Source organism: Malus domestica, chromosome 01, assembly GCF_042453785.1.
Source record: "Malus domestica chromosome 01, GDT2T_hap1".
In the NCBI taxonomy this organism is placed as follows: Eukaryota; Viridiplantae; Streptophyta; class Magnoliopsida; order Rosales; family Rosaceae; genus Malus; species Malus domestica.
The window spans coordinates 28504276-28519022 of NC_091661.1; the positions used below are offsets into that span (position 1 = coordinate 28504276).

A 14747-nucleotide genomic window follows, 5' to 3' on the forward strand; every position below is an offset into this window, starting at 1 on the left:
AATTTTGAATCAAATGCTTTTCTTATCATATTTTTTTATACCGTAACCGTTATCTAATAAAGATAAGATACATATGTGTGTAGACCTTACTTTTATTAGAGAAATTGAGAATTTTTACTGTGCTCAAAACAATAGTTGTACCATATGTCCTGGTGCAAATACTAAATATTATTCTGTGTTTCGAGCACATTAAAAAATCTCTCGGATCACATTGTGTTTGGACCTGATTTTACACATCGGCCTAAGCAATCGAGGCCGTTGAGTAAGCATGGTTCTCAACCGTTGGATAAGAAAGTTTAGATATTATTGTTAAGAGATAATATTATGATTTTTAATCATAATAATTATTTTTTTAATAAGTTATCTCGGTTTTTTATGCAAAATAAATGGGATGGAGGCAAGTAGAGTTGTGATGGGGACGTGAGCTTTGAATCAGGTTGGTTTGTTTTGCTGGACATGCATGCATGGGATGTAAAGATAATGAAGTGATAGGGGATAAATCCAAACATGCCAAAACGTGTAATTTGCAAAAGAATTGTGCAATATGGAGATTCTATCCTAATGCATGGTTTTTTGGGATTGGTTTTGTGCACGTGGCATGCGACAATGGAGATGATGGTTTTGCATGGTGATGGCAATATGGGTTTAAAGGTTTCTCATGTTTTTTAATAAGAAGCCTAGGTGGGTTAGATCTCTAGTGAGATGTGATAAAGCCTAGGTAGGCTTTATTTATCTGAAGGATATGTGCGGCGTATTTGATACGGGATCAGGGTTTATCTGAAGGATATGCGCAGCGTATTTGATACGGGATCAAGGTCAATTCCACAAAATAGAGTTGCAGTTGGACTCTACAAAATTATTTGGCCGCGTCACACAACATTTGCTCCTATAAATATAGAGGTAGTGGCAACGGAAGAAGGACCCCTGCAAATCAATACAAAATTGCCCTGCGCAAATTCTCACAACTTGTGATTTTTCTTTTCCCTTTTTTCGCTGACACATCTTCCGTTGGCATCAACAGCACTGTGGAAGCAACCGGTGATATCTTAAGTCGGCATAGATAGCTCTGTCACCGTAGAATCAGTCGGTCTCGCAATACTTTCCGTTGGCATCAACAGCACTGCGGCGAGAACGACCGATTACCTATCCAAGTCTCGGTCGAGAAGGATTTCTGAATCCTTATTGGTCGAGGTCATCTCATCAGCCTTCTCGGCGAAGTGAGGTGTTACGAGTTATTACATTCGGCACATTGAGGGCCGAATTTGATATTGAACTTCGTGAGAATAGTAACCTTGTCTTCAGGTTCGAGAGCCCAAGAGGCCGAGACGTGTTCCTTTCTTGGCCGCAATCGCAAGACGCAGAAGTCAGTAGCGCGACCCAACGCAACATCAACAAATTTACTCCTCGGCCGAGCTCGGCCGACGAGTTGGCACGCCCCGCATTCACCGAAGGACGTAGTTAGCTTATTAATTACTCGGCCTGCGCGCCACGTAGGCTTGGTAGTTTTTAGGGTCAACATTTTGGCACGCCCAGTGGGACCCAGTGCTAAACTACGAAGTTCACATGATCTATCTCGATCCGGCTTCAAGGGATGAGTGTTATCGCCTATTAAAGGAGCAAAACAACTTCTCGAGAGTTTGAGAAGAATTTCTGAAAGGCAAGAGGCCGGGGGGCAAATCTCCACTCCGGCCACAACCAATATTCAGCCTAAGAAAAGTGATAATTTGGCCGAAGAACAAAGGCCACTTGTTGTTTCGGTAGAGACTGAAAATATAGTAGGCCTAGAAGAAAAAATTCAAGTCCCTAAGCTATATACAAAAATTGACTTGGAAAAAGATTCGTCAAAAGAACGCTCCAGTGACGAACGAGGCCGAGATATTGGCCTAGCCCGAGAAACTACGCCAATTGATATGATTATTGGCAATAAAGCCGATATGGAGAAATCCTGTTCGGCTAAGTTATTTGAATTAAAAGCCGAAATTATGCCTGGGGGGCATAATAATTGTTCAGCGCATTCGGCGGCCGATAAAAAATCTTTCGTCAAGTCAAACATATTTGGAGATAGTATTTTATTCGGCCTTGCAAAAATTCAAAGTGAAAGTTTTGATACAAAAAGCCTTCGGCTTGGAATAAAACATCGTTGGCCTCCTCCATTTATAGTAGGGCCACTTTTGTTTTCTTTTGCTACAAAATAAGAATAAATTATTTTCTTAACCATTCGGCTTTTTAGGCCGATGCTTAAGAAAATAAAGGGGGCAATAAGATGGTGCGGACTTAGAAAAACAAGAAAAAACAAGATGGTGTACTCGGCAGACAATTTTGGTCAAATAATGGTGTACTCGGCAGACAGTTTTGGTCGAATGAATTTGCGAGAGCATGCATGACAATTGCTCGGCAGACAGTTTTGGTCAAATGAATTTATGGGAGCATGCATGGTTGCGAAGCTTGCTCAATTCAGTTTCGATGTGCGGTTTAATATATATATGTGTGTGTCAGAATGACCCATCACATGAAACAGAAAGAGAGACGCATACGGAAAAGACAAAGGAAAATTCATGAAGTTATGGTAGGCTTCCACATGGGCTAACCTTTTCGTTTGGTGATGTAGTGATCTGTGAATTCCTAACAGCATTATTTGGCCGAATACAAATCTTTGGCCGAATAAAACATAGTTCGGCCGAATATAATGGGTTATATATATATATATATATATATATATATATATATATATATATATATATATAGGCTCTACAGCCAGTTCTTCTCGGTCTCAGCCCTATTTACTCTCGACCCCAGTATTTTTGACCGATACTAGTGTTTTCTCGACCCCGGCAGTTGAGAGTTGGAGTAGTTCACGACACTGGCAGAGGGAGGTTATGACATTGGCAGAACATAGGTGATTTTAATGCCGAGAGACAAAATTTGTTTCGGCAATACGACGAAGTGTTGTTGGCTACGAGCAATTAATTTCCTTAACCATTCGGCTTACGAGCCGAAGCTCACGGAAACTAGGGGGCAATGTTTGGACCTGATTTTACACATCGGCCTAAGCAATCGAGGCCGTTGAGTAAGCATGGTTCTCAACCGTTGGATAAGAAAGTTTAGATATTATTGTTAAGAGATAATATTATGATTTTTAATCATAATAATTATTTTTTTAATAAGTTATCTCGGTTTTTTATGCAAAATAAATGGGATGGAGGCAAGTAGAGTTGTGATGGGGACGTGAGCTTTGAATCAGGTTGGTTTGTTTTGCTGGACATGCATGCATGGGATGTAAAGATAATGAAGTGATAGGGGATAAATCCAAACATGCCAAAACGTGTAATTTGCAAAAGAATTGTGCAATATGGAGATTCTATCCTAATGCATGGTTTTTTGGGATTGGTTTTGTGCACGTGGCATGCGACAATGGAGATGATGGTTTTGCATGGTGATGGCAATATGGGTTTAAAGGCTTCTCATGTTTTTTAATAAGAAGCCTAGGTGGGTTATATCTCTAGTGAGATGTGATAAAGCCTAGGTAGGCTTTATTTATCTGAAGGATATGTGCGGCGTATTTGATACGGGATCAGGGTTTATCTGAAGGATATGCGCAGCGTATTTGATACGGGATCAAGGTCAATTCCACAAAATAGAGTTGCAGTTGGACTCTACAAAATTATTTGGCCGCGTCACACAACATTTGCTCCTATAAATACAGAGGTAGTGGCAACGGAAGAAGGACCCCTGCAAATCAATACAAAATTGCCCTGCGCAAATTCTCACAACTTGTGATTTTTCTTTTCCCTTTTTTCGCTGACACATCTTCCGTTGGCATCAACAGCACTGTGGAAGCAACCGGTGATATCTTAAGTCGGCATAGATAGCTCTGTCACCGTAGAATCAGTCGGTCTCGCAATACCTTCCATTGGCATCAACAGCACTGCGGCGAGAACGACCGATTACCTATCCAAGTCTCGGTCGAGAAGGATTTCTGAATCCTTATTGGTCGAGGTCATCTCATCAGCCTTCTCGGCGAAGTGAGGTGTTACGAGTTATTACATTCGGCACATTGAGGGCCGAATTTGATATTGAACTTCGTGAGAATAGTAACCTTGTCTTCAGGTTCGAGAGCCCAAGAGGCCGAGACGTGTTCCTTTCTCGGCCGCAATCGCAAGACGCAGAAGTCAGTAGCGCGACCCAACGCAACATCAACAAATTTACTCCTCGGCCGAGCTCGGCCGACGAGTTGGCACGCCCCGCATTCACCGAAGGACGTAGTTAGCTTATTAATTACTCGGCCTGCGCGCCACGTAGGCTTGGTAGTTTTTAGAGTCAACACATTGTTAATAAGCTCTTCAATTCAAGTTTTCCTTTCTCACGGTATCGATAATATACCAATGAATCCACTTATATATATATATATGTATGTATCTTCCCAAGTAGAGGGTATATATATATGTGTGTGTGTGTATCCTCCCAAGTATACCAGCACTCCTTAAATTATTGAACATTGAATCAGAACAAGTCTGCAATATGATGGATTACACATGTCAATGGTTGAGACAAACGCTGACTCATCACATCACTCTTGTGTGTGTGTATCTTCCCAAGTATACCATCACTCCATAAATGATTGAACATTGAATCAGAACAACTCTGCAATATGATGGATTACACATGTCAATGGTTGAGACAAACGCTGGCTCATCACATCACTTTCATAGATTAGAGGCAGATTTTCTGCCCTCCTATTTGGATCCCCTTCTCATTCCATTCTATTTTATGTTGTCACGATTAAACCACGTCAATATTTTATATTGATTTTTTTTATAGAGATAATAAAACAAAAAGCAATATGAATATAAAATGTTGACGTAACTTAACTGTGATCACACAAATAGAAGGGAATGAGAAGGGTACCCAAACAGGAGGGCAGGCAACCTGCCTCCTCATAGATTCGGTCTCCTTGCAATCTAGAAAGCCATCTGCAACCTAAGCAGAAATATTCCACCACAATTTATTCGTGCTCTCTGTTGATAGGGCGTTGATAGGGCGTTTAGAGCAGTTGCCAAGTTGGATTTCAAATCTTCAACACCTCGTCATATTGGGTATTTGTTGGTCAAGGTTGAGAGATTCCCCACTAAAAGCCCTTCAAAATCTACCTAATCTGTTGGAGCTATTTTTGAAAATCAATGCATATGATGGTGTGCAGCTGCATCTTGAGGAAGGAGGATTTCAGAAGCTGAGGCATCTGGAACTCAAGGACATGGAGGGACAAAATTCATTGATCATAGACAATGGGGTTATGCCTCTTCTCCAAGAGTTTCACATTGGACCTTCCCCACAACTGAAGGAGGTGCCCTCTGGCATCCACCATCTCCGAAAGCTGAGATATCTTGTTTTCTTTGACATGCCAAAGGAGTTTGAACGACATATGGATCCAAATAATAGACTGCAACATTGGATTGTTGAACATATACAAGATGTCCGCTTTAGTTACAAGTTCGGACCAAGATGGGGGTGTATACGAAACTCACGCCCGACGTGATTCCAACTTTTCTTTTTGGTAGAAGATTCCAACTTGTGAAACCAAGCATGGGAATGGAATGGTCTCTTTTTGTACAGTTTTTGGTTAGAGAGGTTTAGGGGTTGTTAAGAGTTGGTTGTTAGCTCTGGTATCCTAGTTTCTCTTGCAGGTTGACTGGGAGTGGCTCTTTCTCTTCTGTTTTCTTTGTGTCGTCGAGTCTAGTGATATTTCTAGCATTTTCCTTATAAACTGTTTTTTTTATTTATAAAAATTGAAAAATAAAAAGGTATCTTCTTCTCAAATTCAGAATGTTCAAGTGACCTAATAAAATTTCATTGAACTTTAGGCGAATGAATCAAGTTTTTACTAGAGATAAGTGTTAATCTACAATGGCTATTTATTCAAAAAGTTTTTTAGTAGTTTAAAATCATCAAACTAACTTTTTTTTTTGAATGTGTTAAAATTGGTTACCTGCAGATAATGAGTTCTTAACATGTGATTCAATACCGACCCAATTAGTTAATGTGTAGATTTGAAATCTATTATTTTCGTACCATTTCGAATCGAGTTAACAGATCGTATAAGAAATTGTCAGATCTAACTTAAATTTGAAAGGCTTGATGACCGTTGGCAGGCCTACCAAATATAAAATGGTTGTTGTTTGTTTGTTAATTTATAAAAACTTAAAAAGAGAGTTGGGTAGGTATCGTAATGACGCAAAGCCAGAGGCAACCACCTCTCTAATTCGAGTTTTCCTTTCTCACTGTACCAACACGAGCAAATTAATCCCCTCATATATCATCGCAACTCCACGGTATATAATATAGCAACACTCCTTAAATTATTGAAAATTGAATCAGAACAAGTCCGCAATATGATATGATGGATTACCAAAGTCAATGGATGAACCAAACGCTGCCTTATCACATCGCTTTCATATTTTCAATCTCCTTGCAATCCAGAAAGTCCTCTGTAACCTAACCAGAAATATTCCACACGGAAGTATTCATATAGAGATTTTTCTCCATCAATTATAGATACTGTCTGCCAGAAAAGGCAGGATACAAAATGGCAGAATCAGTTGTATGCTTTGTGATCGATAAGTTAATTTCACTACTCGTCACCACAGAAGCGAAACTTTCAAGAGACGTGCGTGCTGAAGTTGGTTTTCTCAGAGATGAACTTGAAAGCATCCGATCATTCCTCAAGGATGCAGACGCTAAAGCAGCAGCAGCAGCAGCAGAAGGAGACATGGTGACTGACAGTGCCAAAACTTGGGTCAAACAAGTAAGGGAAGCAGCTTTTTACATTGAAGATGTCATCGATGAGTATTTGCTTCGTGTCACAAGGCACCATCAAGACCGCGGATTCGTTCGCTTTGTCCACAAAGTTGTTTGGTTTCTGAAGAAAATGAAACCACAGGATGAGATAGCCTCAAAAATAGAGGGCATGAGAGCATTGGTTAGTGAAATCAAGGCTAGACATGAAAGATATGGGCTTAGTTCAATTGATCAGCAAGGTCAAAGCAGTGAAGAAATTGTTGTTTCGTGGCATGACCCTCGAGTGGCTTCCCTTTTCATCGAGGAAGCTGAAGTTGTTGGTGTGGAATCTGCCAGAGATGAGCTGATTAGTTGGTTGGTAGGAAAAGCATCAAGAGGCGCATACCGTGAAGTAATATCAGTGGTTGGCATGGGAGGACTTGGTAAGACCACTCTCGCCAAGAAAGTCTATGACAACCAAAGGGTGATCGAACACTTCGATTGCCATGCTTGGATTACAGTGTCTCAGACGTACAAGGTGGAGGATCTTCTGAGGCAGATGGTAATGCAATTCTACAAGGCCAGGAAGGAATATACCCCGGAGGGCATTGACACAATGGAAAAAGAATCTTTAATTAGAAAATCAAGAGAATTACTGCAGCAAAAGAGGTACGTGATTGTGTTTGATGATGTATGGAAAGTAGAATTTTGGGAGGCGATAGAACATGCTTTGCTGGATAATAAAGGGGGAAGAATAGTGATCACCACGAGGATTAAAGATGTTGCTGATTTTTGCAAAAAGTCTTCTTATGTTCATATTTACCGTTTGCAACCTCTGCCTCCAATCAAGGCATGGGAATTGTTTTGTAGAAGGGCATTTCAATACGAATTGGAGGGGAACTGCCCTGCAGATTTGAAAGATTTGTCTCTTGAATTCGTTAGAAAGTGCGAAGGATTGCCTTTGGCAATTGTTTCCATAGGTGGTCTGCTGTCAACAAAAGTTAAAGTTGTGTCTGAATGGCAGAAGTTATACGATAGCTTAAGTTCAGAGTTAGAAAGCAATCCCCACCTTACAAGCCTCACAAGAATTCTATCCTTCAGCTATCATCATCTACCGTATCACCTCAAATCATGTGTCTTATACTTTGGCATCTTTCCCGAGGACTACTCAATTAGTTGCATAAGACTAGCTCGGTTGTGGATCGCTGAAGGCTTTGTGAAACCGAAGAGGGGCAAGACACTAGAAGAGGTTGCAGAGGAATACTTGACTGAACTGATACATAGAAGCCTGGTGCAAGTGTCACAGGTTTGGATCGATGGGAAAGCTAAAAGCTGTCGAGTCCATGATCTGATGCGCGAAGTGCTCCTTAGAAAAGCGGTGGATTCAAATTTCTGTCATGTGTTATCAGAAAATGAGTCAACAATAAAGCCAATAACTCGACGCCTCTTGATAGACAGCATGCCCTATGATGCCTTGGGAATAATTGAACAATCTCGCATTCGTTCTTTATTTACTTTCAACCAAGAACAATGGCCCGAGTCTTTTCTCAGTACACTGAGTGGAAACTTTAAACTTATGAAAATATTGGATTTTGGAGATGCTCCCCTGAATCATCTTCCGAAGTATGTGGGAGATTTGCATCTCTTGAAGTACTTAAGCCTAAGGAATACAAAGGTGAAGTTGCTTCCAGAGTCCATATGTAATCTGCAAAACTTAGAAACACTGGATTTAAAACAGTCTCTGGTATATGAAATACCAGCCAAGATCAATAAGCTTCTAAGGTTGCGACATCTTTTGGCCCATTATACTGACTCCAGCTCAAGGTTCAGGATGATCAGTAACGAACGAGGAGTGAAAATACATGATGGTATTGGATGCTTACAAGCTTTACAACAGTTATACCATGTGGAAACAAATCATGGCGGAATCAACCTAATCAAAGCATTGGAAAAGTTGAGGCAGCTGCGAAAGTTGGGCCTGAAAAACTTGAAACGTGAATATGGACGAGCTCTATGTGCTTCGATTGAAAAGATGAACCACCTTGAATCTCTAGAAGTAAGCACAATAAGCGAAGATGAAGTCCTTGACCTGCAATCCATTTCAACTCCACCCGAATCTATTCGGTTTCTCTACTTGAAGGGGCCTCTAGAGAAGTTGCCAAGTTGGATTCCAAAGCTTCAACGACTTGTCAGGCTACGAATTTTTTGGTCAAGGTTGACAGATGCCCCACTGAAAGCTCTTCAAAACCTTCCTAATTTGGTAGAGCTTGGGTTCTCATTCAACGCATATGATGGTGTGCAACTGCATTTTGAGGGAGGCTTTAAGGAACTCAGGGTGTTAAAACTCAAGCACTTGCCCAGACTAAACTCATTGATCATAGACAATGGGGCTATGCCTCTTCTCCGAGAGCTACAAATTGGGCCTTCCCCACAACTGAAGGAGGTGCCCTCTGGCATCCAGCACCTGAGAAATCTAAGCTCTCTTAGATTTGTTGACATGCCAAAAGAGTTCCGACAACATATGGATCCAAATAATGGCCAACATTATTGGATTGTCGAACATATACAAGATGTTCTTTTTAGTTACAAGTTGGGACAAAGATGCGATGTATATGAAACTCACGCCCTGCGTGATTCCAACCTGTGAAAGCATATCTACATGTGAGTTTTAATCCCAGAACACCCCATATAACTCGCAAGGCTTAAATGAAATCGCCAAATGTCATTGTTGACACGATCTGTGATATTCTTTAGTATTATCAACTGTTATAGATGTTTGCTTTGTATGAAAACAAAAAATAAAAACTTCATTCATGTTTGTGAGGATTTGATTGTGTTTGAGCAGGCAACATTGATTATTTCTCACAACCCAGACAAGTGTTTGGCTAATTATTTCTCACACTATCTAATCAAATGAAGGGCTAGGAGTTTCAGTTTGAGTGACGGTCCTAAATCATTTCTTTCGTTCCAGACATGTTTCTGAATTTGAAGCATTAAACTTTTACTCAGCACACAAGCATTGTGCGTAAGATTTTTTTCAGTTGAAAGGCTTCACGGCAAGCCTACCACAGGTCTCCGAGGATAATCATAGGAAACTTGCGAGGTTGAATATCATTTGCAACCCAGCTAGCAGAAACAAAAGAGTCCCTTCTCCAGTACCAAGCTTAGCTAGAAGTCGAGGTTTTTGCCACATGAATTAATTACGTAAAATGAAACAAATTAAAACTGAATTATGCTTGGTTAGTGATGGATGGCAGATTCAAATCAAAGAGAAGCAGTTATATATGTTAATGGAAGATCAGAGCAAAACGCATGGCTTAAACTTCATTGTTTTACATCTGCAACCGTATCAGAAAGAACACAAAAGTAAGCATACATAAAGTGTGTTAATACCTGATTGAATAAGTTAATGAAAAAGTAGCAGAAGCAGTTGTATTCTTTGTGATTGATAAGTCTCTACTCATCTACTGTACAGAAGCAAAACTTCCAAGAGATGTATGATAGAGATTTTAACACATGTTCAGGAATTGGTATAAACAATTTACGAGTTTTTGAATTATTTAACTTAATTAGCTCTAAGAACTATGTTGGAGCAGTTATGTTTTTATTTAATATATGTATATATATATATTTATGATTTGTTTTATTAGAAACATTAAATATATATAACTGTTATTAGGAGTAATTTTTATTTGTAAATATATTGGAGACATTGTCAATTAGGAGTAATTTCCCTTCTTAATTATATAGGAGACGTGAGGAAGTTTATTACTTCAACAAATTTGATATGCCTTCTCTAAATAGAGTAGAAGATCACGTCCACCTCCATATATAATCTATCCGTTTTGATTTTTACGTTTTGGTTTATTCCGGATTTCTAGTCCTTAATTTATAAATCCTTCAACCTCTATTTCTTTACTTTGTATATAAATACAAGTCCTGAGTATCGATAAAAAAAAGATATATATATATATATATATATATATATATATATATAGAGAGAGAGAGAGAGAGAGAGAACTATAAGCTGTTAAATAAATAATTTTTGAAATTAAGTTTTGAGAGCAACATATTGAAAGGGTGCAAGTTTGAAGGTTCTTCCATTGTGCAAGGAAGAACCTTATCAGAAGAAGGTTATAGGCTGTTTTATCCTGGGGACGACATAGTGTTTGTGAACTGCTTGCACACTTTGGGCAGAGCTGCGATAAAGAGAGCGACTTAGTCTGCGACTCATCCTAAGAATCATTCATCACTCAAGGCTTTTACATTTTCCGGGTAACTTCATTCATTTCTATTTCAGTTTTCAACAAACTACATTAATTTGACAAAACTAAATTCTATTGTACGTGACTTAAACAAATATATCAAATGAGAATTGGCTTACAGAAATAGTGATTTAACTAAACAAAACAAGTAAATGTAGAAACTTAAGATAATAGAAATAATTGAAGAAAATTAGATTGACAAGGCACTAGAGTTCGACCTTTACCAACAACACTCCTACGTAGCTCTTCCAATTGCTTAAGTAATCGAAAACACACATGCTTTGAAGGTTGAGTTTTTCCTTATGTAGTTTTACTTGTGACATTCAAGCTAAAACGCATACCACTACATGCAATTCATCCATGACATTGAGATTAAATATAAACATGAGTGATTTATTAATCTTGGTGAAAATCCTTTTAATAAACCATGTAATCCCTAAAAGTATGATATTTACCTTAGGAGAAATTACAATCCTCAATCACAAGAAGCATAACCAATTTTAACGTGACATTCGTTCAAAATTACATCCGATGACTGTTCTAAGCATCCTAATGGTGATCAAGTATCAAGGCACATATATAGTTTAATTTAATGATTGAAAATATCAAAGCAAACATTTAATAATACTTAAGCAATTAAAAGAGAAATCTACGTATTCATGTTGAGGCTCATGGCTTCACTCTAGTGAAAGAAAATTAATTATACATACTTATCTAAAAACATAAGAAATTATCCATAAAAAATCAAGGAAAGAATACAACCTTTAGGCCATCTCCAACCGATGGCTGGCCAGAGGACTCGTTTAAGCCCTTTGGCCCTCCAAGATTCTCCAAGATATTAATATTTTAATGAACAGTACAAGGCCATATTTGCCTCCGTCTCCAACCGAGGACCAGAGGGCTCGTTTTAGCCCTTTCACAAAAAACCGTCTCCAACCGAGGGTCAAAGGGCTATAGGGCCAAACATAATTTATTATTTAAAAACTACAACTTAAACGTTTTTAAATGTTTTTAAAAATGTTGTTTAAGTTTCATGTTGTATAATTTTTATGTTGCTTAATGTTATTTAATGTTGTTTCATGTTACTTAATTTAATTTAATGTTGTATAATAACTTAGGAAGTTATAGGAAAAAAATAGAATTTAAAAAAAATATGAAACAAATTTTGTGAAATAGAAGTTATAGGAAAAAAAAAGAATTTAAAAAAAATATGAAATAAATTTTGTGAAATAGAAGTTATAGGAGAAAATAGAAGTTATATCAAAAATTTTGTAAATAAAAAAAATAATAAAACTGTAAAATAAAAAAACAAATGCAACAGCTAGCCGTTGCATTTGAATTTTTTCTTAAAAAATCATGTCGGTTATAACCGACAGGAATACATGCTATTATTTAATATAAATGTATTACTGTCGGTTTATTTAGTATAAATGTATTACATAACCGACAGTAATACATTTATATTAAATAAAAGCATGTATTTCTGTCAGTTATAACCGACAGAAATAACAAAACATTAAAAAAAATAGCCAGCCCTCTCCGATTCCGTAGGACCCTCCCAGATTCCAAAGCCCTCTGGCCTAACCCTCAGTTGGAGACGGTTTTCAGGTTATTTTCGGTCCTCTGGCCCTCTGAACCTTTTGTTGGAGATGACCTTATTTACAAGAATTATTCCTGCTGAGCTGCTTCCACCCTCCTCTCTCTGCCTTTGCTCTCTTCTTCTACTGTGCCTTCCGTCCGTCTCCCTGCTTCTCTTCTGTTTTTCCTCGTCTGTTTCGTGCCCTTCCTTCAACCAAATGCAGCTATCTGCTTTTTCCCGGCCACAAAGGCCCAGTGGAAGACAAGTCAAATTTCACTTCGGTAGTGGGATTGGCAAGGCAAAGCACAAAGTGCCCGTTCTTTTTCTTTTTTCTCCACTTGCCGTGTCCCAGCTTGGAAAATTCCAAAAACGTTCGGTCATTCCCAGTTGCCAAAGCAGGTTGGAGCTTTTGAACTCTTCTTCCGCTTTCTGCGCACACCCACTACCTCACAATTACAACTTTATTAGCCAATCTAATATTATATCTTTAATTGCTTACCATGTCCTCTTCCAATTGACAAGTGACACAAAGTTTCTATGGAAATTAATAAAAAATGTTTGAAAATTTTGACTTTTAACGAAAATAACACAAATGTGTTGTAAGTGAATAATATCCAATATTGACTTTTTAAAGTAAAAAGGAAAATTTTGAAATAGGTCCAGTTTTATAGGCCTACTTTTAAAATAGATTCAATTTTTAGTGACTTTTAACTTTTGAAATAAGTCAAATTTTTTATTACTTTGAACCCATATCAAAATACCTCAAGTAAAAATGTGATTTTCCATTAAAATGAACCGTACCAAAAGTGTTTTGTTGAAACTTACTTCTTATTTTTAGAACTCATAGAGGAGGAAAAGGAGAGAGAGTGGCGGAAAGAAAATGTGGAAATAATTTCCACAATTAGTTTTCTATGTTTGCACACTTCCAATAATTTTCATCACTCAATTCTCACATCAAGGGAAACATAATCATGATCACAAACATAATCATGAAGTTTCCTCATCATTTTATTTATTTATTTAGCCGAAAGCTGGTCCTAGAAACACAACATGGCAAAAATATCACAAATACTTAAAACTTTCAACTAAACTAAACAAGAAAACAAAAATAAAAAGGCGAAATATATAGAAAAAATATTGGTTCATCAACATACGCACTAAAGTTGCTTTCATCTATAAAATCTAAGAGCTCTTAGATATATTAACATGCCGAAACAATTCATCGAGATGTGAATCCGAAAAATGGCCAGTGTTATTGGACTGTTGAGCTTATACGAACGACATGTTATTTGTATTTACAAGCGTGGGACGAGATGCTGCACACACGAGATTCACAACCTGCATGATTCCAGCTTGTGAAGGCGCACAGGCGAGTCCTACTTAACACCAGAATACCCTGCACCCTGCACTTCAGGATGCCGCAGTGAAATGATCAAATTTCATTTTTTTTCCCTAGCTGCCATCACTTTATTCTTCTAGGAGATGCGACGATTGGTGAGGACTTATGTGGAACAGATTTATTGTAAACGTGGCATCCCAATTTAATAATATAATGCCACATGACATTGTCTTATTGAACTGAGGCGCAACAGTGATGGTGAACTCATTTCATGTAAGTTGCTATTATTGTTGGGTGTCCTTACGCAAATTTTTCAAGACAAGGTGGATTTTTAACCAAAGATAGTTGTGTGGAAGCATGAAATATGAAACCAATAAGCTAATACAACAAAATATGACAAGACAAATAATCCAAATTAACACAAGGATTTATACTGGTTCGACGTAAGCCTACGTCCAGTTCAAAGACGGCGAGAAAATTCGATTAATTGTTAGATCCCATATCGCTGTGAGGAGTGGATCCTTTATGCCTTATATGTACATGCCCACCTCTATATAGCACGAAATCTTTTGGGAGCTCACTGACTTCGGGTTCCGTAGGAACTCCGAAGTTAAGCGAGAAAGGGGCTATAGTATTCCCAGGATGGGTGACCTACTGGAAGTTCTACTCGCGTAAGTTCTCATAAACAAAACCGTAAGGGCGTGATCGAAGCCCAAAATGAACAATATCGTACTACGGCGGAATCGAGCTCGGGATGTGATGGAGCCCAGGTCGAGGTCACTAATAGTCAAAA

At 38.3% G+C, this 14747-nt stretch overlaps 1 protein-coding gene across 1 annotated transcript; it reads left to right on the top strand.

The window, feature by feature from the left end:
- The first annotated feature begins 6541 nt into the window (after positions 1 to 6541).
- Positions 6542 to 9597, top strand: LOC103441001 (disease resistance protein RPM1-like). The gene has a single exon (XM_029103368.2). It carries the CDS (start codon positions 6581 to 6583, stop codon positions 9416 to 9418), a length of 2838 nt encoding a protein of 945 aa, XP_028959201.2. The 5' UTR covers positions 6542 to 6580; the 3' UTR covers positions 9419 to 9597.
- Positions 9598 to 14747: the final 5150 nt, after the last annotated feature.